General features: G+C 36.5%; 1 protein-coding gene across 18 annotated transcripts in view; it reads left to right on the top strand.

Annotated features, from left to right (window-relative positions):
• The window catches only part of SOX6 (SRY-box transcription factor 6), a 655,048-nt gene that overhangs the window by 258,964 nt on the left and 368,201 nt on the right, over nt 1-27,883 (top strand). For all 18 annotated transcript variants that reach the window (XM_066365360.1, XM_066365351.1, XM_066365321.1 and 15 more), the window contains one exon: nt 16,794-17,034. In XM_066365360.1, coding sequence (XP_066221457.1) covers nt 16,798-17,034 — 237 coding nt within the window. In that variant the 5' untranslated portion in view covers nt 16,794-16,797. The remainder of the gene's footprint in view (nt 1-16,793; nt 17,035-27,883) is intronic.

The raw sequence follows: 27,883 nt of genomic DNA on the forward strand, positions 1-27,883 counted from the left end.
CTACAAAATACCAAGTACCAACATATATATTGATTTAACTTTCACAACAAGTCTTCAAGGAAGATGTATTGTGTCTGATTTTATAGATGAGGACATGGAAGCTCAGAGAATTAAGTAACTCCTCAGGTACACAGATCTAATAACTGAGAGGCCTGGGCTTTAAAACCCTACTCTAAACCTTTTCATTATACTAGTTTTTCTTCTGCAGTAAATTCTGTTCATATTGATGGCACTTCTCCAGTTCTAATCACCATGGATGTCAATAAAAGACTTACTTTTGAAAACATGAAAAAAAGCAATAGATTTAGGCATGATAATTGTAAGTTTTTCAATTTGGGGAACTTGTGAGGTGGTGCCTACATCAGAGGAAAGAAACAGAACTAGATAAATGATGCAGGATTCCCCCCCCCCCCCATAAGACACTTGGGAAAACTAGGAGTTCTGTGGCTTGGTAGGTGTGCATATAAGGCACTTGGTAAAGAACAGTCTTACTTTCCTTTTACGATGGTAACTCAATTCTGCGCAATGATTAATAGCAACAATTGGATTCTCATGTTCTAGTAGAGCGGTTTATGACAATATGTTTCCAGCAAATGCAAGTGAGAAACCTAAAGCAACTAGTTGTAAGGAAAGAGGGGTGGTGGAAGTAGATAGGGAGAAATGCAAGATAACAGCACTTTATTTATTTACTTACTTTTTTGTGAAGCTAGACTGTTTTGTGTATATAAAAAATGTAAAACTTTGGGAATGGTGGTGAAAACCTTTCTTCATCTTTCACAGATGATTTATAAAAATGCAGGCCATTATGTATAGGTATCTCCTGCCCCCCCCCTAGAAGTTAGGGTGTATGTAATGTTATATGGTAGTCAGATTTTAAGAGGATGTCTAAATTACTCTGCAATTCCTGAAATGAACTCTAGACAGGTTGTGTGTTAAATACATACTGCTCAAATACCTTGTCGTGTTTTCCCTCAAGGCTGTCCTCCCATTTATTTTTATTTTTATTTTTTTTATTTTTATTTTTTACAGAGACAGGGAGAGAGTCAGAGAGATGGATAGACAGGGACAGACAGACAGGAACGGAGAGAGATGAGAAGCATCAATCATCAGTTTTTTGTTGTGACACCTTAGTTGTTCATTGATTGCTTTCTCATATGTGCCTTGACCGCGGGCCTTCAGCAGACCAAGTAACCCCTTTCTCGAGCCAGCGACCTTGGGCTCAAGCTAGTGAGCTTTTGCTCAAACCAAATGAGCCTGTGCTCAAGCTGGTGACCTTGGGGTTTCAAACCTGGGTCCTCCGCATCCCAGTCCGATGTTCCATCCACTGTGCCACCGCCTGGCCAAGCTGTCCTCCCATTTTTGTATTGAAATAGCTTCAGTTGTACCTGATGCTTCTTTTATGGCTGCTATGGTGAGAGCTAGAAGGTAGAAATTGGATCTCATTCTTACCTGGATCTTGAAATGAAGGGACTGTAACATCACTATCTTGTAATGTTGTCTGTGTGAGAATATAATTAAATGTTGATCATTTAGACTAACCAGAAAAAACATGGTAAGGAAAGCATGGATAGTTAAGACCCAACAAATATTTGTTATATAGTTTACTTTATAAAAGCTACATACAGCCTTATATGGCAATGGCTTGAATTACGTACCATGTTTGTTGCCAAAACGTCAGGAATGGGAGTCAAATGGATTGATTAAAGGATTACCTGTTCTCCTTTCTTCTCTCTCTCTCTCTCTTTCTTTAGTTGCTAACCAGTAATTAAAGGCCTCTAACTGCAGAAGTAAAAAGGAAGGAAAAGTAAAGATAGCAAATATTTGGCTGAGATTGGATTAAACAAGAATCTAAACTGAAATATAAATAAAATTCTACAAGAGATATACAAATTAGTAAAGAAAAATTCAGATGATAATTAAAAATAGTTAGTAATTTATTTAATTTAGATTTACTATCAGTTACCTTTATTTAAATCTACCCCAGAGTTAGATTACCCGAGTTCAAATTCTGCTTTCTGTATTTACTATGTACAACATTAGACAAGTTTTCATTTTTTTCAGAAAAACATTTTTTGTGCCCTGGCTTTTTTATCTGGAAAATTGGGATAATGACATTATCTAATTCCTAGAGTTGTTGTGAGAACTAAATGAGAAAATACATGACACAGAGTTCAGCACAGAGACTGGTACTTTCTCAGCATACTTTCTAGTAAATACAACTTATGTATCTGTTCAACTGTCTCTCCAGCAGTCATTTATTCTTCCATCTATCCATCCATTCATTTGTCTATCCATCCATCTATCCATCTTTTTAATGTTTATAGAACATTCTTTAAAGCTCAAAATAGTTTTATTTGTTGTTTCTTTTCCTTTTCCCCCCTTTGAATCATTTTTTATTTTTCAATTACAGTTAATGTACAGTATTATTATTAGTTTCAGGTATACAGCCCAGTGATTAGACATTTTATAACTTACTAAGATCATCCCGATAAGTCTTCTATCCATCTAATTCCATACATATTGACTGTATTCCCTGTGCTGTACTTTACATCCCATGACTATTCTCTAACAACCAACTGTACTTCTCAATCCCTTCACCTTTTCCCCCAGCCCCCATATCTGCTCCCAGCTGGCAATGATCAAAGTGTCCTTTGTATCTATGAGTTTGTTTTCTGTTCTGCTTTTCATTTCTTTTGTTTTTTAGATTCAACTGTTGATAGGTATGCATTTATTTTCATTTTATTGTTAATGTTTTGGAACTTTAATTTTTCTTCTTCTTCAAGAAGACCCTTTAACATTTTATATAATATGGGTTTGGTGGTGATAAACTTTTAGTTTTTTCTTGTCTAAGAAGCTCTTTATCTGTCCTTTTATTCTAACTGATAGCTTTCCTGGGTAGAGTAATCTTGGTTGTAGAGCCTTGATTTTCATAAACTTTGAATATTTCTTGCTGATCCCTTCTGGCCTGCAAAGTTTCTGTTGAGAAATCAACTGACAGTCTATGAGAGCTCCCTTATAGGTAACTAACCGCTTTCTCTTGCTGCTTTTAAGATTCGCTCTTTGTGCTTAACCTTTTGCATTTTGTTTTTTATTTATTTATTTATTTTATTTTTTTTACAGAGAGAGAGAGAGAGTCAGAGAGAGGGATAGATAGGGACAGACAGACAGGAATAGAGAGATGAGAAGCATCAATCATTAGTTTTTCATTGCGTGTTGCAACACCTTAGTTGTTCATTGATTGCTTTCTCATATGTGCCTTGACTGCGGGCCTTCAGCAGACCGAGTAACCCCTTGTTCGAGCCAGTGGCCTTGGGCTCAAGCTGGTGAGCTTTGCTCAAACCAGATGAGCCTACGCTCAAGCTGGCAACCTCGGGGTCTTGAACCTGGGTCTTCCACATCCCAGTTCGACGCTCTATCCACTGCGCCACCGCCTAGTCAGGCACCTTTTGCATTTTGACTATGATGTGTTTTGGTGTGGGCCTCTTTAGGTTCATCTTGTTTGGGACTCTCTGTGCTTCCTGGACTTGTATGTCTATTTCCTTCACCAGGTTAGGGAATTTTACTGTCATTATTTTTTTCAAATAGGTTTTCATTTTTTTGCTCTCTATCTTTTTCTTCTGGTACTCCCATGATGAGAGTGTTGGTATGCCTGAGGTTCTCCCAGAGTCTCCTTACACTATCATCATTTCTTTTTAGATTCTTTTTCCTTCCTTATTTTCTAAATTGCTAATTTGATTCTCAGCTTGATCTACTCTACTGTTGATTCCCTGTAAATTATTCATTTCAGTTAATATATCCTTCATTTCTGACTTGTTCTTTTCTTATGGCTTTTATGTCCTTTTTTATGTTTAGCATTTCTTTGTTGAAGTTCTCACTAAATTTCTTGAGCATCCTTATAACCAGTGTTTTAAACTCTATATGTTTATTTCTTTTTCTGGAGATTTCTACTATTCTTCTACTTGAAAAAATTTTTTTTGTCTCTGCATTCTGGCTGCTTCCTGTGTTCTTGTTTCCATATATTAGATAGAACTTCTATGTCTCCCAGACTTGGTAGAATGGCCTTGTGTAGTAAGTGTCCTATAGGGCCCTGTGGCACAACCTCCCCAGTCACCTGAGCTGGGTGCTCAGGTGCACCCCTGTGTGGGGTGTGTGCACCGTCCTGTTGTAGTTGAGCCTTGATTGGTATTGGTGTCACTGGGAGGGGTTGATCCCCAGATCAATCAGCTTTGAGGACTGGCTGTGACTATAGCAGAGGAGCTGCTATGCAGGAGTCAACCATACAGAGCAAGACTTGCTTCAGTAGGGCTTTGGTGCTCACTCAGCCCACCCCTTGAGTATGTCACTCTGGAAGTGGTAGGGTTGTAATCTGCGTGGTCTGAAGCTGTCCACTGGGTAGGTATACTTGCTCTGGGACCACCCAGGAGGTGCAAGATCAGCTACTGACTGTGCCTTGCCTGAGGCCAACTGGCATGAGCTACAGAGCAATGTGCAGATGGCTGCTACTTATACTGGGCTTGCTGGTGCCCAGGAGAGGCTAAGCTGTGAAACAAGGCTGTTGCTACTGCCAGGTCTAAGGCCACTTAGTAAGAGGTATGAGGTATGCAGACGCCACATATTGTTTGACAGATTTTAGGAAAGTCTGAGGCACGAGGCAAGAGAGGCCGATTGTATGGGAAAGCTATGGCTTCGGTGGGTCTGCAAGTTGAGTGGGGCAAAGGGAATCACCAGGGAAGGGAAAATAGTGTGAACCATGTTGATGGAAACTTAGATACAGCACCCACCTGCCAGCTCAGTGGGGAAAAAGAACAATGGCCTCTGCCAGCACTTTTGGCCTCCAGCTCTTGCCCTGATGCCTGACAATCCAATTTCTCCCTGTATGTCCCTGATTCCTTTCAAGCTGCTGCCCTAGCACTGGAGCTCAGAACAAGTGAGTTGCAGCAGGTCCATGCACAGACCGTCTAAGAGGAGCTGCCGGGGACTCCAGCAGCACTCCGTCTCACTACGCCACAATCCCTGTCGGTTTTTACAGAAGAAGTTATGAGGACTTCTCTGGCTCTGGAATTCTGGGCTAGAAGGTCTGGTGTGAAGCTTGGACCCCAAGCTCCTCAGCGGGAACCTCTGCAGTCAAGATATTCCTCCTGGTTTTAAACCACCACATGCGGGTGTGGAACCAGCTCATTCCATGTCTTCATCCCTCCCTCTTAATGTGGCTTCTTCTTTAAATTCCCAGTTGTAGGACTTCCATTCAGCCACATTTCAGTCAGTTCTGGATGATGGTTGTTCTGTAGTTTAGTTGTAATTTTGATGTGGCTGTGGGAAGAGGCCAGTACCATGTTAACTTAAACTGCCATCTTGACCAAAGTCGAAAAGTAGAACTTTTTTTCTTTTCTTCTTCTTTTCCAAGTGAGAGGAGGGGAGATAGAGAGACAGACTCCCACATCCGCCATAACTGGGATCCACCCAGCAATCCCCATTGGGGTCGATGCTCTGCCCATCTGGGGCCATGCTCACAACCGAGTTATTTTTAGCACCTGAGGTGAAGGCTCCAGGGAGCCACCCTCAGCGCCCAAGGATGATGTGCTTCAACCCATCGAGCCATGACTGCAGGATGGGGAAAGAGAGAAAGAGAGAAGGGGAGAGGGATGTGTAGAAGCAGATGGTCACTGCTCATGCATGCCCTGACTGAGAATTGAACCTGGGACATCCATATGCCAAGCTGATGCTTTACCATTGAGCCAACAGGCCAGGGCCAAATATGTAGAACTTTTAAAGTATGAAATGAAATTAGTTGACCAGGGGTGGGGGAAGAGGAGATAGTCCTGAAAAACTAATTTATGTACAGAGATCTAGAAGCTTTACTTTAAATCCTCTGATTAAGTATAATACCCTAAATTTATTTTGTTCATTTAATAATATTTAAATAATTTGGCAAATATTTTTAAAATATTTTCTTTGTGCAAAATATTGTACTAGATACAGCAGGGATACAGAATTTTGTTCTTGTCCTTGAAAAAGTTGTAATTACTTATAAAATATATAACGATGTTAAACATTTAAAAAATTATAAAAATACATTTTCAGAGCACTTATTAGATTTGATTAAGAGAAGGATGGCTCGTAGTTACCTGTAATAGTCTCAGTTGGTATCCTAGTGATATGAAAGCAAGGTGAGGGTTGTATGGAGAGACAGGTGAAGAAAAGGCTGGGAGGCAGTAATAAATGAAGTCTGAGTATATCAGTCTAGTTAGAATATAAGGTTAAAGTGTAGACTACTCGAAGATAAGTTTTAAAAGATTGATTGGATCTGGATAGAGGGCCTTGAATGCCGGGGTCAGGAGTTTGAGCTTGTTTCTGTCATCAGGGAAGAGCTACTGTCTTTTCTAGATCTGATAATGGGAGTGTTGGTAAGGCTGATTTGGAGGGAGAAGTACTGAAATTAGGGAAACCAGTTTAGAATCTGTTGCAAGAGTCTTGATGGGAAGTGTAATAAAGTCCTGTACTAAAGTGATTATGAGTATGGTAAGAAGATAGGAACTTAAGAGACATTATTAAGGAGGAGCTGATGGAGCTTAGTGACAGGTTAGCAATGAGGATCAAAGATGAGAAAGAAGAGACGGATATAGTCTTCATGTTTTGCACTTGGATGATTCTGAGAATGATGCTCCTCTGGGTGTGAATGAATGAGGGAGGGTATTGAAGGAAATAAAGATGAATCTAATTTTAAATTTGTTGAATATGACATAGCAGAGTACATCTTGTTATAAATATCTAGCAGTCATTTGAGGACTGTTGTATTTCAGGGAAATGAGAGAGAGCTCAGTGTTGGGGATATAGATGTGAAAATCATGATTTCAGGAATGAGATGTTTGGTAGAAAGAATATACAGAAAGAATAATGCTTAGGTTGGTAACATTAACATGTGAGTAGTATTTCCAAGATTATTCACCTTAAATTTGAAAAATAACTTAATTTGTTCATCTTCTCTAATTTTTCCTCTTTCAAATATTATAGATTGTTTACAATGTGGTGTGCACTGTGCTGGGTACTGGGGAATCCAGCAATGAAGAAGACAAACACGATCCTTACCCTTATGGAACATATAAAAAAACTTCTTTTTACATATAAGACAAAATATTTTTATGTTGTTCTTTTTCCTTCCACTTACTATAAGCTTATGATGCTATCTATGCAAACATTTATCTCTCTGGGTCTGGAAGACATTCTCTGACAACAGGTTTCCTTCTGTGTGTGTGATATATTCTATTATTACTGTTTGTAGCAAATATGCTATCGGAGCATAACTTTAGGAATGTACTAAGTTACTCATCATTGAAGTTGAAAAACCACAGCTCACATTCCCATTACTGAGAGGTTTTTATTGTGTTAAGTTTATAAGTAGGATCCTTTGAAAAGAACTTTATTACTTGAAAGTTGGCAAGGTCAAGGAGGAAAAAATCTTTTCCTAAATCAGTCTCATTTCTCACATGCATATCACTTCTCTTAATGATAGAAAATTTATCTTAAGTCGCCATAAGACTTCCAACTAGAGATTGGACTTTCCCTTTTTCCTGTTTCCCCCATCCTTCTTCTGCTTCTGATTTAACCACATAAGTCACCCCAATGTCTTTACCTCACCTTTTATCCTAAAAATCAAACAAAAATTCCAAAAACCCGTTCATAACTAATTGGAGGAATGAAGGAATAAAGAAATAGGAATGCAGTATAAGATTGACCATTTCAGATTTATAAAGGATGAAAGCATCATTCTAAGGAATGATCTGTCTAATCGCAAATGTCTAAATTTATATGCAAAGGTTCAAGCTCAGGGAATCTTATGTTGTTGATGGTTCCTAATTCATTTCACTTTCATTCTGGTGCAGTTCTTCCTTTTTTCCCTTAACTGATCCATTTTTTGGTTAGAGGATTATAAATGATATTCTTTAGAACAGAGGTATCAGGTAAAAATGAAATATCAGGCATTAGCTTGTAGGTATGATACACTTTTCTGATGAAAGGAAGTCATTACAGAAGAAAGAAGAAAATCCCCATGTTAAGAGTGTTTTGAGAATGGGAAGGATAGTTTTTGACATATTGGAAGAAATGATGTAAATCTGAATGTTTTAAAATTTGAGTGAAATATAAAGTCATTTTATTAAGATGTGGTTTGTTTGGAGCAGCATTTATATTAATATTTTAGGAATCTTCTGGGTATGGGAGAAGCATGTCAAATTTTCAGTGCTTTAATACTAACTCAGCTTTAGGTTACTAAAATCACTTTGAGAGTTGGCCAATCTAGCTACCAAATTTGGACGAGAATTCCAGATGCTGAGCGTCTCAATAAGAGTTGTGGACATGCACCCTATGCTCAATTATTTTTCTAAACTTGGGTAAAGATGCTTTTTGTGAGGTTATTTTCAACCTCAAAAATATGGGCTATTTAAGACAAAAATAAAGCATAACTTTTTTCTTTTAAGGAAAAATTAAGACAAAAGCTTTTGAGGTTGGACCCTACCTGCACTTTCAACTTCAGAAAGGTTTCTAGGCTAGGAAGAAATCTCTGAAAGCGTGTTTTTTTTAATGGATGTGCTGCTGACATACACTTAGCATTATGGGCCCAAATGGCAGTGATATAATTTGCAGGCCTTCTCTGTCTGGAAGGCTGTAGTGTTCTTATTGGTATTTGTATTCACATTTTATGAATTTATCTTTCTTGTTGTTTTTCATTTTAATTTAGTGTAAGACTAATAAATCTTATTATTAAATAACATAAACATTACATCATAGCATTCAGTATTAAAATGCACTCCTTTTGGGGGGGGAGCCAGATAGATGTGTTTACTCTGTAGAGAGATTTGGATTTGATTTTTTGTTTTCTTCATGGTAATTATGTTTGCACTTTGCTGATCACTAGTTGTGCATTATTACAATGGAAGGTGACAATTTGATTGTCTTCAATTGGAGAAACAAGTAATTTTATATTCGCTAACCTGTCAGGTAACACTAACTCACTGTACTAAGAGCTCCTGGCAATGCGGCTTGGCACCTATATTTAACTGCTTTGATGCTTGTGTAACCTCTGCTGAATCAGAAATACTTTGCCTGCTGGAAATGGTTTTCAGGGTTGTACAATGAGGTTTTCATTAAGTAGACAAACTGAAAATGAACTGCAAAGCCACAGTTGTTTCTCTCCTCCCCTTTCCACTTCGCTCCGCCCTCTTTCTTTCCTCTCCTGTTTCCTCTGCCCCTCTCCTTGTCCCTCCCCTTTGCTCTTTCTCCTCTTATTCTATTGGAACTTGAAATTTATATCTTATTTCATAATATAAAAGGGATGAATTGCTGGACTACTTTATTTAACTAGAGGAGAACCTCAGAGATTAGCTTCTTTATATCATTTTATTCACTCTCACCATATAGGAACCTTCAGTTTTTAAAACAATCCATACAGTACAATTTTTCTTTTTTTCTTTTTTTCTGGCAGTATTAAAAACTGAAAAGTAAAGGCAAGAATGGAAAAGTACACAGTGACAGCTTCCTACTGTTTTTTCTCTGAGAAGTTATTGTTCTGGTTTATAATTTTTATTAATAATTAAATAAACTATCTTGTAACTGGGCTTCCATACTAGTGTCTTTCAAGCTGACAAAGACATGTTTGGTATTGTTTAGCATTGGACATGTTTGGCAATTATGATTCTCAGTTCATGTGAAGAGGAGATTCAAAGTGAATGTATATAAAATTCATTCTCATTATCTTATACAGCTTTCATTCACTCAAGCCACACTGATGTCTTACAGTTGAACTATTAAGTCATTTGTGCTTGATTAAAATCCTCTATGTTAGGGTATTTTTATAGTAGCTATTGTTTGGCTTTGCTCTTACTGTTGAGTGACTGATTTTATTCATATATATTTGGGCCTAGCTTTCCAAAGCAAAGATCCCAACAAATTACTGGTAAATAAACTGTGAAAAAAATTCAGTATTATTGCTATTAGGCAAAGAGTATAGATAGTGGTTACATGAAATCAAATTGTTTTAATCCTGGGAAGAAACTGGATACTCAGGGACACATGTAATAATGATAGGCTTTCCATAGGCAGTCCGGCAGGCAGCCCAGTGGTTAGGTTGGTCGCCTGCCTCTTCTAGCAGATACTAACCAATTAGACAGAGGTGGTTACGTGATGTAACATTATCAGGAGAAACAATTCATGAGTCAAAGCATTCCAAGACATATGAGCTCTAGTCCAAAGAACAGTCTTAAGCTATATAAAGTGACAGCAATATTGTCAGCTAAATATAAACTCTAGAAACACAAACTTTGATGACTTGAGAAGAATCTGTTCCAGATAGTCCCTGTTTTGTAAGAACCTCAGAAGGCCTTTGAAAACAATTTTGGTAGTTTGGTGTGAAAAATTAGAAGACTTAGATAAGCCAAAATCCATTAATTTAAGCCATTTCTTAGACATACTTCTAGTGCTTCAAACATATTTCATTGGTCTAATCTCTATTGATTTGACTGCTATCTCAAATCAGTGAGCTTTCTTCCAACAGATACTGTCTGCATATTTTACCATATATGTTCTGAAAGAGACACTGCACACTTTAAAGGATTGATTTATAAGTCTCCAAGGTAGCTCTGAAAGCAGTTACCTTCTTTTTCACTAAAGTTTTCTTTTTAAACAGATAGAAGAGAGAGAAGCCCTGGCAGAAGCCTTGGGAAATCTGAGGGGGTAGAGTGGGGGAGAGGAGGTAGTGCCGTATAGAACAATACAGGGAATCAGTAATACCCCACAGGCTTTATCCAAATAAAGCAGGAAAAATGTTAAAAGGAATGTCTTCATTTTAATGTCTGGAATCAGGGTTCCTCCCCCTATCCATTTTTAAATGTGGGAATTAGAGGTACAGGCAGGTTTTTAAATTAGTCTTTGCTTTAGGTTGGGTGGGCTGACACCCTCTGTGGGGTTCCTGGGCATTGTGCATTTTGGCAGCTGAACATATCTGTTACTCATGCTCCTTAAAACGAGAGGCACTGTGTTATATTTTTGGAAAATTAGTTGTTTATTTCTCAGTATTAGATCAATTGCAGGATTAAATTAACAGTGAATTATATGACTGAAATAAGTCTACTCTGGTAGCCTAGGGCTGAGTTGCAAAAATAAATGTGAATGTTGGCCTGAATTTTTTCTTTAAGTAAACCAACTATTAAAATGTCGCTTTATGTCTAAACAGGGCTCCTTTTGAACAAATGTAACACACATAAAAAGTGAATACCATTTGATTAAAATCTTAGATATAATGAAAACATTTTTAAAAAATCAGGTTAAAAGTATTGTTCTAGTAAACTCAGTGGCTCTTTTTCTATAGTTACATTAAATCCCAAATGATACTTTGGAGATGGATTCTTTCCAAGAAGTAGCAAAGAAAAAACCCAGTAATTGTGAGTAGCTATGCTTTATGAGAAAGTTGTTTTAAAATAATCCTAACTTTTAGCCAAACCAGGGGTTGGCGCAGTGGATAGAGCATTGGCCTTGGATGCAGAGGACCTAGGTTTGAAACCCTGAGGTCTCAGGCTTGAGTGCGGGCTCGCCAGCTTAAGTATGGGGTCTCTGTCTTGAACATGGGATCATAGACATGACCTCATGGTCATTGGCTTGAGCACAAAGGTCGCTGGCCTGAAGCCCAAGGTTGCTGGTTTTAGCCCAAGGTTGCTGACTTGAGCAAGAGGTCACTGGCTTGGCTAGAGCCCCCCGGTCAAGGCACATATGAGAAAACAATCAATGAACAACTAAGGTGCCACAACTATGAGTTGATGCTTCTCATCTCTCTCCCTTCCTGTCTGTCTGTCTCTGGCTTTCCCTCTCTTGCTAAAAATAATGATAAGGATAATAATAATAATAATCCCAACTTTTAAATATATACAAATAACTTTTTAAAAAACAACATCATGTCAGAAAGGTTTAAAGTTCTAGACAGTATGATTTTCTGAGATAGAGGACTTAATGTATAGATATCCAGTCCTTACCATTTTATAAAGTCTTGGACCGGCTAATCTCAATTTCTTGTTAAAGGATACAAAATAAATTTATTGTCTGAGTAGGTTTGTAAAGGCCTAATTGTTTAGATTTTATACTGGGATTTTGGAGTAAAATAATGTTCATCTTTCTAGAGGCATTCCTACTGACTTCCTAGAAAACATTATCAATTACAGGAGACTTTATCTGAGACAACCTCATTCCCCAAAGTCTTAAGCCCTAAAGTTCTTTCCAATGGCCTGGCATCCTGAGAATTCACTTGATCTGCTGGGCAGAGACATTTCAAACTCGGGGAACACATGATGGCAATTTAGTTTTATGTGTCCCAAAGATATGCAGTTCTCTCTGGAGGTTTTTCTTGATAATAACTATGCCCCAGAAAACCATCTTGTTTAACCAATGTGATAAGTTGACAATGTAGTTTTTCTCTCTGATTATAATGTACTCTGTGTAGTCAATACACTGGTACCATGTGAGTGTAATTTCCTCTTTTATTTTATCTCCAATGCACTGTATTATAAATAAACAGTTAAAAAAAACACCAAACAAATCTGTTGCATCTCCTTTTAAGATTGTACCACTGTAGACACTTGTTCTAGTAAAGTAGAATTGGGCGCATTTGATTGCATTTAAATTTTTCATGCTTCAGCAGTTTGGCTGGGAGCACAGTAAAGAAAAATCCCATGAGCGAGGATCGTTTAGAATAATAGAACTTGATTTTGTGTATTATAGCGGCAACATTTGCGCTGCTTTAGTTAGGGTTGTGTCAGCACTTCCATTATAACCCCCCGTTTTCAGGGGGTATAACTAGGGAGATTTTTTTTTAATACAAATTAAAAAAACAATTCATTTGAATGATTTTTAAGTTATAGTGCAAAAATAAAACAAAGTAAAGTCACATGGAAATTGATCATTTTCACAAGGATTTTGATCCTTTTGCTTCTTACTAGTTATATATGGCAGCAGCTAAAGTAAGATACTGTTCTAATACACTGGGGGTGAAAGTTTTTGTAATGGAAAATTACTGATATGAGCATTAAAAGTAAAAGTAATTATCTGACATGACATGAAACATTAAAACAGGTGTACATCTGATTTATGATTTCTAAAAGAGGGTAGACATGCTGCAGTGGTTATAGTAAAAGTGTTACCAAGACTCTTTGCAGCTTCTAGAATACTGTTTAGTTGGTCTAGAAAAATGTTTTGAAAGGGAAAGTTAGTAAAGAAATGCTATGAATGAGGATGTAATCAGTAAATTGAAGGACTCTTTAATAAAGTGTGCAAAAAATAATCAGTAAATCAAATCTAATAATCAGTAAATTTGACTTATTTAATAAACTGTGCATTAAAATGAATTTGTACGCACTTTTCTTTTCAAAATACAACAAAACTCACCACCTCAAAACAAAAATAACGACCACATCAAATAAAAAACAAACGTGAAACAAGCCCAAAAATTTCATCAAAAGAAAATGCCCAGAGTGCTAGCTCAAAGAACAAAATCACCTTTTTCTCTGCCAGCAAAGTGTTTGAGAACTATAGTAAACACAAGAAACTTAAGTAAAATATTACATGGAAAGGTAGTCTTGAAGTAAAAAAAAAAAAAAAAAAAAAAAAAAAAATAGTGTCAATTCCTTTGCTAAAGGCGGGGATTTAGAAGTTGTCCTTCCTTCCCCTGTCCTTGTCCCCTAATGATGGTGTGAACTGAGGCTGAACAGTCAGATTTAATTTTTTTTTTTGGCAGCCTGTCTTTTATTTGCAACTTTGATGCACATTGTATTTGTAGGTGCAAAATAAAAGACAAATTGTGTGATGTTGTAAGTAGGCAGCTTTGTCGAATGGTCACTGGAGGGATCACCAGAAGACTGTTGATGAAGGCGAGGTGAAGCCTTTCCTCACTAATTGTATTCAGCGTGTAATTTCTAAACTTCCCTCTGAATTTTGATTTTCAATTAACACTCCCCATTTGAAGATAATTTTCTATTTAATGTAATTGCAGGAAATAATTTATTGGCTGATTAAGACTGAGGGCCCAGCCTTCCTTAAGAAAACACTCTTAACAAACCAGTCTTTAAACTGAACTCATGGTTTTGGACAGATTTAGTCTATTTTTACAGCTGCATGGTTGTGTTTAATTAGGATTGTGCACTATTGTTCACTGGTGCAGTTTGCAGTTGGAATTATTCTTAAGAGACTTTTGCATTTTGTGTCATGATTTATACTAAAGTGACAATCACAGATATTGCTATTGGAAGGAGCCAAGTCACTTTATAATAACAGGATGTTTGTTGGGGAGCTAAAGTCCCTATGAGTTTTAGGTTATGACTTTCAATTGTATGGAGCTGTTTTAAAAAGCAGCAGCAAATTTATCCTTTTGTTTTTAATGTGAATGATGACATTATTGGTACTATTATTATCTGAACTATGAAAACATTTTTGTTGTTTATGGAAAGCTCTTGATAACCTTGGAAAACATTTATAATTTGCCTGGTTTTACAATAGTATTTATGGGGCCAATGAAGTAAGCTCTAGAGTGATTAATGTAGACTAAGAAACATCCTTTGGTATCATTTTCCCTAAGTGTGTATACATTTGCTTATTTGTTAGTATTTATAGAAATTGGTTAAGAATATACTTATCTGATTCTTTGATATAGTAGTTTAGAACATTTTATTTCTTCTCAAAGACAATATAGACATTCTTCTGTACCTTTCTCCATTTTATTTTCTAGCATCAAATCTAATAGATGAAATTTTTATATTTGTAGAATGATTATTATAAGTAGGTATCAGCATTTTAGTATGTTTCAAAGCACTTCAAAGCCTGTAATACTTTTATTTAGAACTGTGCATAATTAGAGTAACAGATCTTATCTTAATTTTTTTTTTACTATAGGATACTAAATCAGAGCCCCCTCATTAATTGTGAGAAATTTAGCATTAGCTGTTAAATCCTATGTGAAACATGGGCAGCTACATAAAAACTACTGTTTAAATTGGAATTAACTTAATTATTTTTCTTTGCACTTGATATTTCCTTCACTGTAATATTCATGAAAGCATGTGACAGATTTGTAAATTTAACTGTTAATCTCAGATTTCTAGACCCTTTAATCAGTATTTATTTGTCTGTAGAAACAGTACTAGCAAGTTAATGATTTGCTAATTTGAAAAATGCTCATGTGGTTTCCTATGTTAACTGATTTGTGCATTTTTAAAAAAATGGTATGAAATCAATTAATGTTAAAGAGCAATTAAGGTAGAGATTTTATTCCTTTCGTTACACAGCAATTTCTGAGCTAAATATGCTGTAAACCAAAAATGCCATAAAGTTTTAGAAAAGATGCTCAATTGCCTCTTATTTCAATTTAAAAACTTTTAGTGGTTTTATTTCTAAACATTTTGCTAAGATTATCATCCTGATAAAATGATATTATTAAAGTTTTGAATTTCTGTTTAATAATAATGATTTCTGATTGTATATGGCAGCACAGCATAGAGGCCTTGTGCTGAATGCAGTCGGTGTTTACCTGGAGTTACACAGATGAACGCTCAGTAATTGTTTTGGGGGTGTTGAAACTATCACACATTGCAGGCATTTTACTATTTTCATACTAAATGCTTTGAATCTTGTATGTACTTTCTAATATAAAATAAGAGGCATTGTGTCCTGGCTGCATAGCTCTGTTGATTAGAGTGTTGTCCTTACATGCAGAGTTTGCCAGTTTGATTCCCGGGCAGGGCACATACAGGAACAGATAGATGTTTCTGTCTCTCTCTCTCTCTTTAAAATCAATCAGTAATAAAAAAAATAATTAAAAAATAAAGACATAGTTATTTCACATGCACAATTCAAATGTTATAAAAATGCTTTAAGACTAATCTAACCGAATCAGCCACTCAATCAATATGTCACTTAAAAGGTAAATTACAGCAGTTGACAAAGCTGGAAGGTCTTTAGAAAAGGATCACACTGACACCAAACAGTGTTAGGCCTAGCGCTCACTACAAGGTATAAAATCAGAAGTCAGGACCAAATTTGCTTAGAGCTTTCATCATAGATTACTTAATCTTTTAATTATATTTTCTTACATAGACTTCTTTTGTTCTGACATAAAACACAAGTGGAATTTGGATATATGTATTTTCAAATCATCTTCCAAACTGGCTCATTTGCCAGTTCATTCATTTTCTTTCCTATTTATTCATTTTAGAGAGGAGAGAGAGTGAGAGTGAGAGAGAGAGAAAGAAAGGGGGGAGGAGCAGGAAGCATCAACTCCCATATGTGCCTTAACCAGACAAGTGCAGGGTTTCGAACCGGCGACCTCAGCGTTCCAGGTCGATGTTTTATCCACTGCGCCACCACAGGTCAGGCTCATTCATTTTTTTTTTTTCTTCATTGCTAGCCAAACCAATAAAATTAGTCTCAAGAAGCTTATTATCTAGTTGGGAGAACCAGAGGCAGGGGATACACATATTATGCTATACATAATGAAAACTTATTCCATAAAGACTTTATTTATGTATTGTGAAGAGAAAATATGCCACAATTAGTGGGAAGAGGTTTGCTAGTTAAAATCAAAGAGGGGAAGTGGAATAGATAAGCTAAGAGCTCTTTTCAGTTGTTTTTGAGCAGATCAGAAGCACCTCTGAAGTTAGAGAACTTTTTCTTTTTCTGAATTAGTCAAATGTAAGGGTTTAGTTAATTAATTAATTTTTTGTTATCGACAGCCCTTTTTAATCCACACTTGTTTCCTCATCTTGCAGAAGAATGTCTTCCAAGCAAGCCACCTCTCCATTTGCCTGTTCAGCTGATGGAGAGGAAGCGATGACCCAAGATTTGACCTCAAGGGAAAAGGAAGAGAGCAGTGATCAACATGTGGCCTCCCATCTGCCTCTGCACCCCATAATGCACAACAAACCTCACTCTGAGGAGCTACCAACACTTGTCAGTACCATTCAACAAGATGCTGACTGGGACAGTGTTCTTTCGTCTCAGCAAAGAATGGTGAGTTTTTAAAATCTGGCCAACTGTCACTAAATGTATCTGTTAATATGGCCTCATTACAAATAGGTGTTTTAGTGAAAACAGAATACATATCATTAGAGTTTATTGTGTTCAAATCATAAAACAACCACTATATATATTATTAATATTAATCTAACTGGGAAAAATTGGAAAAATGGTTTGTGATTTAGTTTTTATCCATTATTAAGTCACCTTGACAAAAGATATTTCATTTAATTTATGGGAGATTTGTTTATCATAGTCTCTGAACCTCTGAATTTAAGGTGATGAAGTTGACAATACCACAAAATAGGTATGATCAAAGTAAATGTGGCTGTGTATTTTTTTTTTTTTTACAGAGACAGAGAGAGAGGGATAGACAGGGACAGACAGGAATGAAGAGAGATGTGAAGCATCAATCATTAGTTTTTCATTGCGTGTTGCAACACCTTAGTTGTTCATTGATTGCTCTTTCACATGTGCCTTGACTGCAGGCCTTCAGCAGACTAACCCCTTGCTCGAGCCAGTGACCTTGGGCTCAAGCTGGTGAGCTTTTGCTCAAACCAGATGAGCCTGTGCTCAAGCTGGTGAGCTCAGGGTCTCAAACCTGGGTCCTCTGCATCCCAGTCCAACGCTCTATCCACTGCGCCACCACCTGGTCAGGCGTGGCTGTGTATTATTATATTGAAAAATTTTATTAAGCAAGCATGTCTACATGAATGAGATCATGTGGAGAATACTTCTTCAGTGAAAAAATGCAGATATTTATAATTTTTGATGGTCAATCTTGATTTATAATACTTTCTCACTAGTGTGCCAATGTATTAATTTCAAAAGGACATGCAAAGCTCCTATCATTCCATCAGACTGCAGTTTTCTCTAAAGGTAGAAACAACAACATTACATGCAGGCAATGTGTTAGCCAGCTTCTCATGTTAAATTCCATCAAAAGAAAAATTAGAGCAAGTGATTTTCATTTTCTAATTTAAAGCAAAAATATTCATTTTCTTTGCATCTAGAACTGACCAAAATCATTACGTATTTGATTTGATTAGGAATTTTAACTTTGTTTTACATTTCGTAACTTTTGGTTAAGTAATGAGAAGTATTTTAGGTGGGCAATTAGGAAAAGTTTTATTCCTTAATTAAAAAATAAGGTAATACTCAAAAAATGCCTTTACTACTAATAACATATATTTAAATACTTGCTCTATGCTTAATGTCTCAGAACCAATTCAAAGACTTGATTTCATAATTTATGGATGCAGACACTTCTTTTTCAGATGATTTTGCAGACATAAGTAGAGCTCTGAAGCAGGAGGTGAGATGTAGGGAATTGGAAGGAAAACAAGACTTTCCGAGACTATAGATTCAAAGGCTATTATCACTATAAAATTAAGTCTATCTACTGGAAGATTTATTTTTCTTGACTAGGGAGAAGAGAGAAGGTATAATAAAGTAAGACTAAAAGGCTATTTTTGTGATTAAACTTGAGTGGTTCATTTTATACCTCCAGATTGGGGTGGGTGAAATAGATATCCAGTGGCTTTTTGGCAAGATACTAGGGCAATGTTTTGTTTTTATTTCCATAAGTATTTATATAGCAACTTCTTTGGGTGCAGCATTCTACTAGGTGCTGGTGAACAAAAGGTGCATGATTATGACTTCATGGAGTTTATATCTAGGAGAGGGAATTGAAACAAACAAACAAACACACACATCTATACACAAATATGAGATTAAAATGGCGATGTGTGTTAGGAAGAAAAAGAACAGAATGCTATGTGAGAACATAGTGGAATAAACCTTGTTTAGAGAGATATGAATGCCCTCGTTCACCTAACAGTGATAGGAAATAGCCAGGCAAAGAATGGAAAAAAGAGTAAAAGTAACAGAGAAAATAGCAAGTGTGAAATATTTGAGATAAAGAATATAGCTAGGTTTCAGGAAATTTAAGATAGTCTTTATGACTGGAGTGTGTGTACTAAGTGAGGATGCAATGTAGCATCAGATTTGGCTGGAGAGATTGGTAGGGGATTTATCCAACAAGACCTTGTAGAGAACATTACGGAAGTGAGCTTTGACTCTAAATTTAATGGGAAGGCATTGAAAGGTTTAAGAATATTTCAAACAGATAATTCTGGCTGTAGTGTGAATGGATGGAGTGAGACAGAGTAAAGGAGGAAGACCTGTAGGAGGCGATTTCAGAAATTCAGGTAAGAGATGATAATGGCTTGGATTAGTGTAAAGGTTACAAAATAGAAGGGGTGGGTTCAAGATACATTTTTGCTTTTATGCCAGATACAGCCATGGGCAGATAAAAAGAACTAGATTGGAAAATGTAGGTCGAGACAGAAATAATACAGTTCAAATTTTACTTTTTAAGAGAACACTTTGCTTATTTTTCTCAGTAAAATTTTGTGTATATCTTGGCAAGTGCCAAGTTGCTTCAGTGAGTTATTCTCAAGGTTTTATGATGTAAAATTTTGTCAGAAAATAGATATGAATAATGTGCTTACCAAATTTATATTAACTGGAATTTACAGTAACATAAAATAGTTTAAATTTGCAAATATGTTATTTATTAGTTTAAAATAAATTGTTCTTGCTGAAAATGTTTTCAAACTTTCACTCTTCTTTTGCTGTCAAGCATTGCTTTCCATTGGACCTTTCGTGTATTCTGAATGTCTGGAAGCCAAAATATTTTGTTTTAGCTCCCACTCTATAGTATTTCCCAGCTGTGTACTTATACGGTATAGTAAAAGGATTTAACAAATGGGAAATAGCAGCTGCATTTGGAAATTCCCATTGTGCTCCCTTTTCACTCAATAGATTCAATACTGTGTACTGTGTAACAACTGTAACATCAGACCTGGAATGACTTATATTGCAAGTATCATATCACCAAACAATTTTCTTTACAGGAACGAAAAACAATAAGAGGACTTTAGGTTTCTGGGCAGTCCTTCAAACCTACATATAGGGGGTGTGCATGCACATGCGTGCACGTTTGTATGTATGTGTTGGGCTGGGGGGGACTGTGACAAAAATAAAGTTTAGTAACTATTTTATCTTATCCTACTGTCAAGTAAATATAAAGTCCAAGATGATGGTTATGAACTTAAGTGAAACTTACAGTTTTCTTCAGTGGATTACAACTATTTTCTGTAATTGAACCCCATAAAATAGTTGTGGGGAAATAAAATTTAAAAGAAAGTCTAAAAACAACAACAAAAATTCTTTAGTACCTATTCAGTTTTCATTGTTATTTACTTTCAATGATGGCCTTCACTCAGGAACAGTTAGAAACAGACAGTGAAAGTTTCTTATCTTTTGAGTTCAGAAAGGGTTTTTACTTTGAAGTATCAAGACCACAAAGGAGCTTTTCTGTAAGAGAGGGTACAGATGAAGCAGAGACGTTCTGCTAATTCCCACTTCCCGATTAGAAAAATACCTTTAAGTGTCAAAATTCTGATTATTTTGAGGTGGCACACCAATAAAATATGAGAGACCACATAGTTTCAAACAAGGGAAAAAAATCCATTATGGCATATGTGAAGGAGAGTAGAAATTTTAGAGATCAGCATTCAAAGACTAATTTAAGATAAAAAGTTTTATAGTTCTGTTTTAAATACAGTTACTTATATTATGGATACAAAGAAGTTTAATTTTAAATTTTAGTGTGCTGTGTTAATTGGTAAGATCCCTTTGAAGGCTGAAAAGTTAGTGTAAATAAGAATTCACTGTTCTTGTTTGCTATGTATGGGCACTAGTATTTTCATTATGATGCCAGTGTACTAGCACCTTTTATTGTGTAGGAATATTGATACTGTCACCTGATACATGTTTTTATTCCCTTTAGGACTGATTTGTTAGGCAGGGATAAACTTACGTAATTTTTTTTTTCGTGGAAAAATGTATATATAGTGTGTTACTCTTTTTAATGGTGACATTTTGTGGTAGTGTTTAGTGATTGGCATATGATACTGTGGTTGTAATGATTATCTGCTAAAGACTACTTGACTATATAGGACCCATTAAGTTCCAGGTGCAGGGACTTTTTTGTGAATAAGACAGATCTCTCCTATCATGGAACTTAGATTCTAGCAGTGTGACGAAGAAGTTTCATAAAGTGAAACGATTTTAGACAATAACTAGTGCAATGAAGAAAATTAAATGAGAAAATGTGATCGAGATGACTACTTTAAACAGTCCAGGGAAGGTCTTTTTGAAGAGGTGACATTTGAGTTGAGATCTGAATAATGAGAAGGAGCCAACTATGTAAAAACTTAGAGCAGGGGTCCCCAAACTACGGCCTGCGAACTGCATGCGGCCCACTGAGGCCATGCACATCGGGAAGGGACACCTCTTTCATTGGTGATCAGTGAGAGGAGCACAGGATGCATCCTATGTTCCTGGAATACTGTATGTGGCAGCGCCACAAAGCGTGGCGTCACTCACGTAACAGTACTACTTCCGGTGACGCTAGACGCACGCGTCACGGCTCCGGAAGCGCGTCATATCACTTGTTACGGCTAGCAGTGACAAACATGGAACTGGACATGGACCATCTCATTAGCCAAAAGCAGGCACATAGTTCCCATTGAAATACTGGTCAGTTTGTTGATTTAAATTTACTTGTTCTTTATTTTAAATATTGTATTTGTTCCCGTTTTGTTTTTTTACTTTAAAATAAGATATGTGCAGTGTGCATAGGGATTTGTTCATAGTTTTTTTTTATAGTCTGGCCCTCCAACGGTCTGAGGGACAGTGAACTGGCCCCCTGTGTAAAAAGTTTGGGGACCCCTGCTCTGGGGTATCATAGGCTGCTGTGAGATGTTTGGACTTCAAGTGCAAGAAGAAGCCACCAGAAGATTTTTTTTTTTTTTGTATTTTTCTGAAGCTGGAAACGGGGAGAGACAGACTCCCGCATGCGCCCGACCGGGATCCACCGGATGCTCTGCCCACCAGGGGGCGATGCTCTGCCCCTCCGGGTAGTCACTCTGCCGCGACCAGAGCCACTCTACCGCCTGGGGCAGAGGCCAAGGAGCCATCCCCAGCACCGGGGCCATCTTTGCTCCAATGGAGCCTTGGCTGCGGGAGGAGAAGAGAGAGACAGAGAGGAAGGGGGTGGGGGTGGAGAAGCAAATGGGCGCTTCTCCTATGTGCCCTGGCCGGGAATCGAACCCAAGTCTCCCGCACGCCGGGCCGACGCTCTACCGCTGAGCCAACCGGCCAGGGCTGCCACCAGAAGATTTTAAGGGAAACTAACAGGATTTGATTTATGTTTAAAAGATCACATTGGCTGCTGTGTAGAGAGTGGATTGTAGGAGATAACACCAGAAACTGGGACACTTATTAGGAAAACGATTGCGGTAGTGCAGGTGAGAGTTTGATGGTAAGTGGAAGAGTGAGCAATTAGGGAGGTTCTTCTTTGAGGAGTTCCATAGATTCCGAAGAAGACAAGATTCACACAGAGGGTGAAGAGACTATTTTAAGTAATGTACATGTGGGCTGAATTTAGTCAAGAATAAACAGGAAATGAAGTTGCTGGGACCAAGGACAGGTGGGGAGGGTAGGCTTGCTCCTAGACAGAAAATGGGCCCATATGAGGACAGAAGCTTTCTGCCTAAGAGGGAACTGTTTGCAGGTGACTTCTAGGGTAAGTCATGGGGATGTGGGCACTAACAGTATCTCTTAAGATTTAAAAAGTGACAAGATTGTAAGTGGGACCTTCTCTACACATGTGCACATGAGCACTTACGTGCAAGCTTATATTGATCAATATTTTAAACCAAATGAGATTATGTGCATCTGGCTTTTAACTACTAGTCCAATTAAGTAGAAATAACCATGCTGGACTTTCAGCCCCAGAATATCAGAACTCCTTATTTTGGAGACCAATTAAATTTCCCCAAATGAGTTTTATGTTTTGGAGAAGTTTTAAAAATATTTTTTTCGGCTATAAATAAAATATGCTAATAATGTTCTTTGTTCTAATCGAAAGGAAATAATGTTAGGCGTGTTGAGACTTTTAATAAAGAACTGTCGGAAACAATACTTTCTTGCTTGCAAACAACTTCTTCTTCTCTGCCTTTCTTGCTCTCAGTCCAGCGAAGTTGCTAATCAACTCTGGAGAGTTTTATGTAGTTCACTGGGAGTCATAAAAACTCTGGTGTGGACTTTGTACCATTTCTGGGAATGGAGCTGTTTTCATTATTTGATAACATAGTCCAGGAATTTTTAAGTGAGGATTTAATCCTTCTCAGCCATATTTTATGTTCTGACAGACTTTTTAGAAGATTTCTAATTTTGATGCCATTTAAGAGATTTTAAAAACTTGAATATTGCCAGCTTTTGGTAAGATTTAGTCATTTAAGATATGAGGCAGCACCCAAATGAAATTTATTTCCTTGTTTTTATTGAGAACTGCACTTTAGAATGTATAGTGAAACCCACTAGTTCACTGGTCTTGAGTAGTTTATAGATTTAACACCTAAGGCAAGGTCTATGTGCATCTTTTTGGTACCTGGCTGGTGTATGAAGCACTAAAAAAAATCCATAAACTATTAAGGTTTAAACTTTTTGAGAAATTGTTATACTCCTTCATTTTAGGATTTTGGAAATTCATGTAAGTAAAGTCCAAACCTAAACCTCTGGTAACAAGTTTACCAGAAATGTCTATCCTTGCTTCCCTGATTCATAAAACAACATTTTCCAGGAAGCCCTGTGGGAAATTTTTCATTTTCTATAAATTTAAAACCATATTAGTACACAGTACTGTCTCTTTTTCAAGTTATCTTGAAATTTAGTGACAGAAATTTACTTACAATTTAAATCAAAACATAAAACCATTCTTTTATTACATGGTGTGGATTGTAAAATAGACAACTAATGTTGTCTAGTGTTAACATGTTGATTACCTGTCTATTTTCACTCTCTGGTTATGTGCAGTTTCATTTTCGCTATAAAAGAAAAGCTATTTTTAAAAAGTTCCCAAGTCTGGGTTGTATAAATTAAACAAAATGATGACTCCGATTCTACTTGAAAATACCTTTAACCTGACCTGTGGTGGCACAGTGGATAAAGCGTCAACTTGGAGCACTGAGGTTGCCGGTTTGAAGCCCTGGGCTTGCCTGGTCAAGCACATATGAGGAGCAATCAATGAACAACTGAAGTTAAGCAACTATGACCTGTCTCCCCCGCCTCTCTCCCTCCTTCTCTCTCTAAAATCAATAAAATCTTAAAAAAAGAAAATATATGTTTATGTTTATGAGAACGAGATATTTTATCATCCTTCTTAATGATATAGTATTCCCTTCTAAATATATTTTTTGGAAAAGTTTTCTTACCGGGCATATTATCAACATTTTTATCCAAAGTAGAAACATTAAAATGCTCTGGTATAGTTGACATATTTCCTCTTGAGCAAGAAGGAATCAGGTATGCATGCTGACGAACACACTCCAGTCATTAACATGTGATATGTGGGCTGCATATTGAGCACCTGCCAAAAGAGAAAACTCCAGTATTTTGCTACATCTGTGCAAAGATTTTTTTTGTATTTCTTTTGTATTTTGACAGTTTAAGAAAAATCAGATCATTGTATCTTTTCTATTTTTTAAAGTGTAATAAACTTGTGTATACAGACAGTTTCAAGGAGATAGTATATGCCCTGTTTATTTGTATTCAATTTTTTACGCTGTATAACATTCAGTAACGGGTTTGCAGAGCACCAACTATAACATGAATCTCTTAAACTCCCTCTCTGACATTCTGTTTTAATTTACAACATACCTTCATGGTCATAAGGATTATCTTTTCTGGCATTCAACCAATATTCCCCTAATTTGCTTTATTTTATGTGATACTTTTATATCTCATAAATATTTTGTTTTTATTTTTTTCACCAATTTTCTGCTAGTGTACATCATAGTAACACCAGGGCTGGTCCTGTGATTTGACCCTTCTTGTCTACTAACCATATTCAAATATTCCTTCATGACCAAAATAAGGCTTGGGCTCAACAGCATTTCCAGACAATTAGGGATAGTCACTTTTCAATAATTATTTTAAATAAGACTTGATTACTAATAGAAAATCTGGTATAATCTAGTCTAACAGGATAATTTGGTTGACCAGGACTATCACACTCACCTTTTATTTTCTTGGTGAATTCAAATGACATTTAAACATAGAATTTTTTTTTTTAAATAAGGTTCTCGTAATTGATCAATATTGATTAATAAAAGCTGATCTTGAGACACCAATAATTTTCTGATTAAAGCGGAACTCCACAAGCATATTTCAGTAAATAGGTGGTTCTGATGTACACTTTCTTGTTCAGAATTTTTTGTTGCTCAGTGATGATCTGGGTACATTACTATAGTGAAATATGACACTGGAATAATGAAATCTGCACATTTGTGTCATTTTTCCAAGCAACATTTTATAGAAAGTATAATGTATATATTATATAGCATGCAGTCATTTATATGACTAATTTGAACTTTTTACGATTAGAACAAAATATGAGCCTTCAGGTCTTTCTAGATCAGCCATGAATAAGATGGTGGTGCCTGAATAGGCAGCGTATTTCTTTGGGAGGGGAAAGCTGGGATTGTGTTTATACTCCTCCAGATCTACCTTCCTTAGTTGGAGAGGTTTACTTTCCATAAAGGTAACTTGAACATGATGAATCCTGCTCCCACACAAATTCAGAGAAGAGACTGAAAGGTCTGTCTTTGATTATTGAGTCAAAACATCTGCATTAAGCAGGAAAGACCCTACTCTGTTCCTTCCTGAACATATCTAATCTTTTTTCAACGCATCTAATGAATGTGCCTTAATTACCTTGATATGCAAATTATCCCACTGTTTGATTGTTCTCTGCAATAAGTTTTCCTTGCTTTCCAAGAGAAGTGTAACCTTTTTAAAGAGGAAGAGCTTCAAACTATTATTCCTTTTGTTACTATAGCTTTCAGTATTGATGACATATTTTTTATACTATTAACCTTTTTAAATATTATGTTGGTATTACTAAATTCCCATGACCTCTAGGCATTATTTTTCTAGGTGATGCAAATTGAATTCAATGATGTATCTCTTTGTAAACTACATCCTGAAATCCAAAGTATAAATTACAAACCTTCGTTAATAAAATTTTATAATCAGGTAAAAATTAGAAAAGAATATTTATACATTTCATTTATCTTCTTTATATTTTATTAGCATTCTAGAAAATAGAAAGCATTTTTTGATAAAATGATTGAAAGTTATTTTGTAAACTTTTGCTTTTATTATCATTTAACTTTGATTTATTTTTATTGCTAGTGTACTGAGAACATCTAGAGTTTAATATTCTTAAGTTCATCAAACTTCTGGGAAGAAATGTGTCCTCACTCAAGCATCTATAGATTATGGTAGTATAATAGGAGAGAATTATTTGCCCAGGAAGATAAACAATTTGAATTTTTTTTTTTTTTGGCATTTACTGTTATTTAGGAACTTTCTGGTCACTCTCAATTGTAAATTGGTAGTTTTTTACATAAGCATTCGGTTGGCCAGGCTTAAGCTAATGTATTTCATGATCAAGCTGAGAAAATTTTTCTTCTTAAATTCAGAGTTAGCATCTGGCCTTCAGTTGTATTAACTTATTTTGTGCCTGGTATGTTTCTACCAAAGTTAACTGTCTACTTTGTTGTTGTTGTTGTTCTCACACTGATCTATTTTGTATGTGAAGTTGATTATAGTTTATTTTGCTTTCTGAAATTGACAGTAAGGTTAGAGTTTGGCTCTCCTTTTGGCTTTTTTTTGGAGGGGGGGATCCATGAGGGATGCCACAGGAAGGCAAGGAATTAATCTGAATCTAAGTTTTGGGATATTTGAAAGTCAAGAGAGAAAATTAAAAATTCATACCTCCCACTACAGCCTGAGAGAAAGCATAGGCTCTGTGACTATAACTGAGCCATCAATCAAAGGTTGTGTCTTGCCTCCAGGTAGGGCAATGCACAGCTTCCAGACATCAGAGGCACTTGATGACAGAATTAGACTTATACTTGCTGCTTTGTGGTAAATTAGTGACATTTTATGCCTAGTTTCTCTTTTCCTGGAAATGTAAAGATAGATAGATAGATAGATAGATAGATAGATAGATAGATAGATAGATATTGTTTTATAAATAACATAACATCTGAAAAATAACTTTTTAATGCTTGTTCTCTCTGTAAAAACTTAAGTCAGAGAGTTAGAGATGTTATTTAAAAAATTCTTGGTTTACCAAGTGTTTCTTGGTAAGCCATTATATGTATTTGACATATTAGAAGGAAATTTGAAGGCTTTTGTGGTAAAAGTCTCAAAATTGGCAACCCTACTGGGCAAGATCCCAGTGAAGACAGGAGATTGTTGAGATCACAGAGTGGCTGTGAGTGCTCAGTGTATATGATGTGTAGTGCAATCTGCGCTCTAGTCCCTCTGCCCTTGGAAAATTAAGTTATAAAAGGACTTCACTGTTAATACAGAAGAATCTCTATAAGGAACACAGGGGTTTGAAAAATCTTCATTGGGTTCTGGTTCTTTTTTTTTTTTTTAATTCAATGAGAGGAAGGGAGGCAGAGAGACAGACTCTTGCATACACCCCAACCAGGATCCACCCGGCAAGCCCAGGGGATGATGCTCTGCCCATCTGGGGTGTTGCTCCATTGCTCAGCCACCAAGCTCTTCATGTATATGGGGGGGGGGGGAGAGGAGAGGTAGAGGTAGAGAAACAGATGGGCAATGGGCACTTCTTCTGTGTGCCCTGACTGGGAATTAAACCTGGGGCATCCACATGCTGGATTGACGCTCTACC

The sequence above is a fragment of the Saccopteryx leptura genome, chromosome 1 (genome assembly GCF_036850995.1).
Source record: "Saccopteryx leptura isolate mSacLep1 chromosome 1, mSacLep1_pri_phased_curated, whole genome shotgun sequence".
Taxonomy (NCBI): domain Eukaryota; kingdom Metazoa; phylum Chordata; class Mammalia; order Chiroptera; family Emballonuridae; genus Saccopteryx; species Saccopteryx leptura.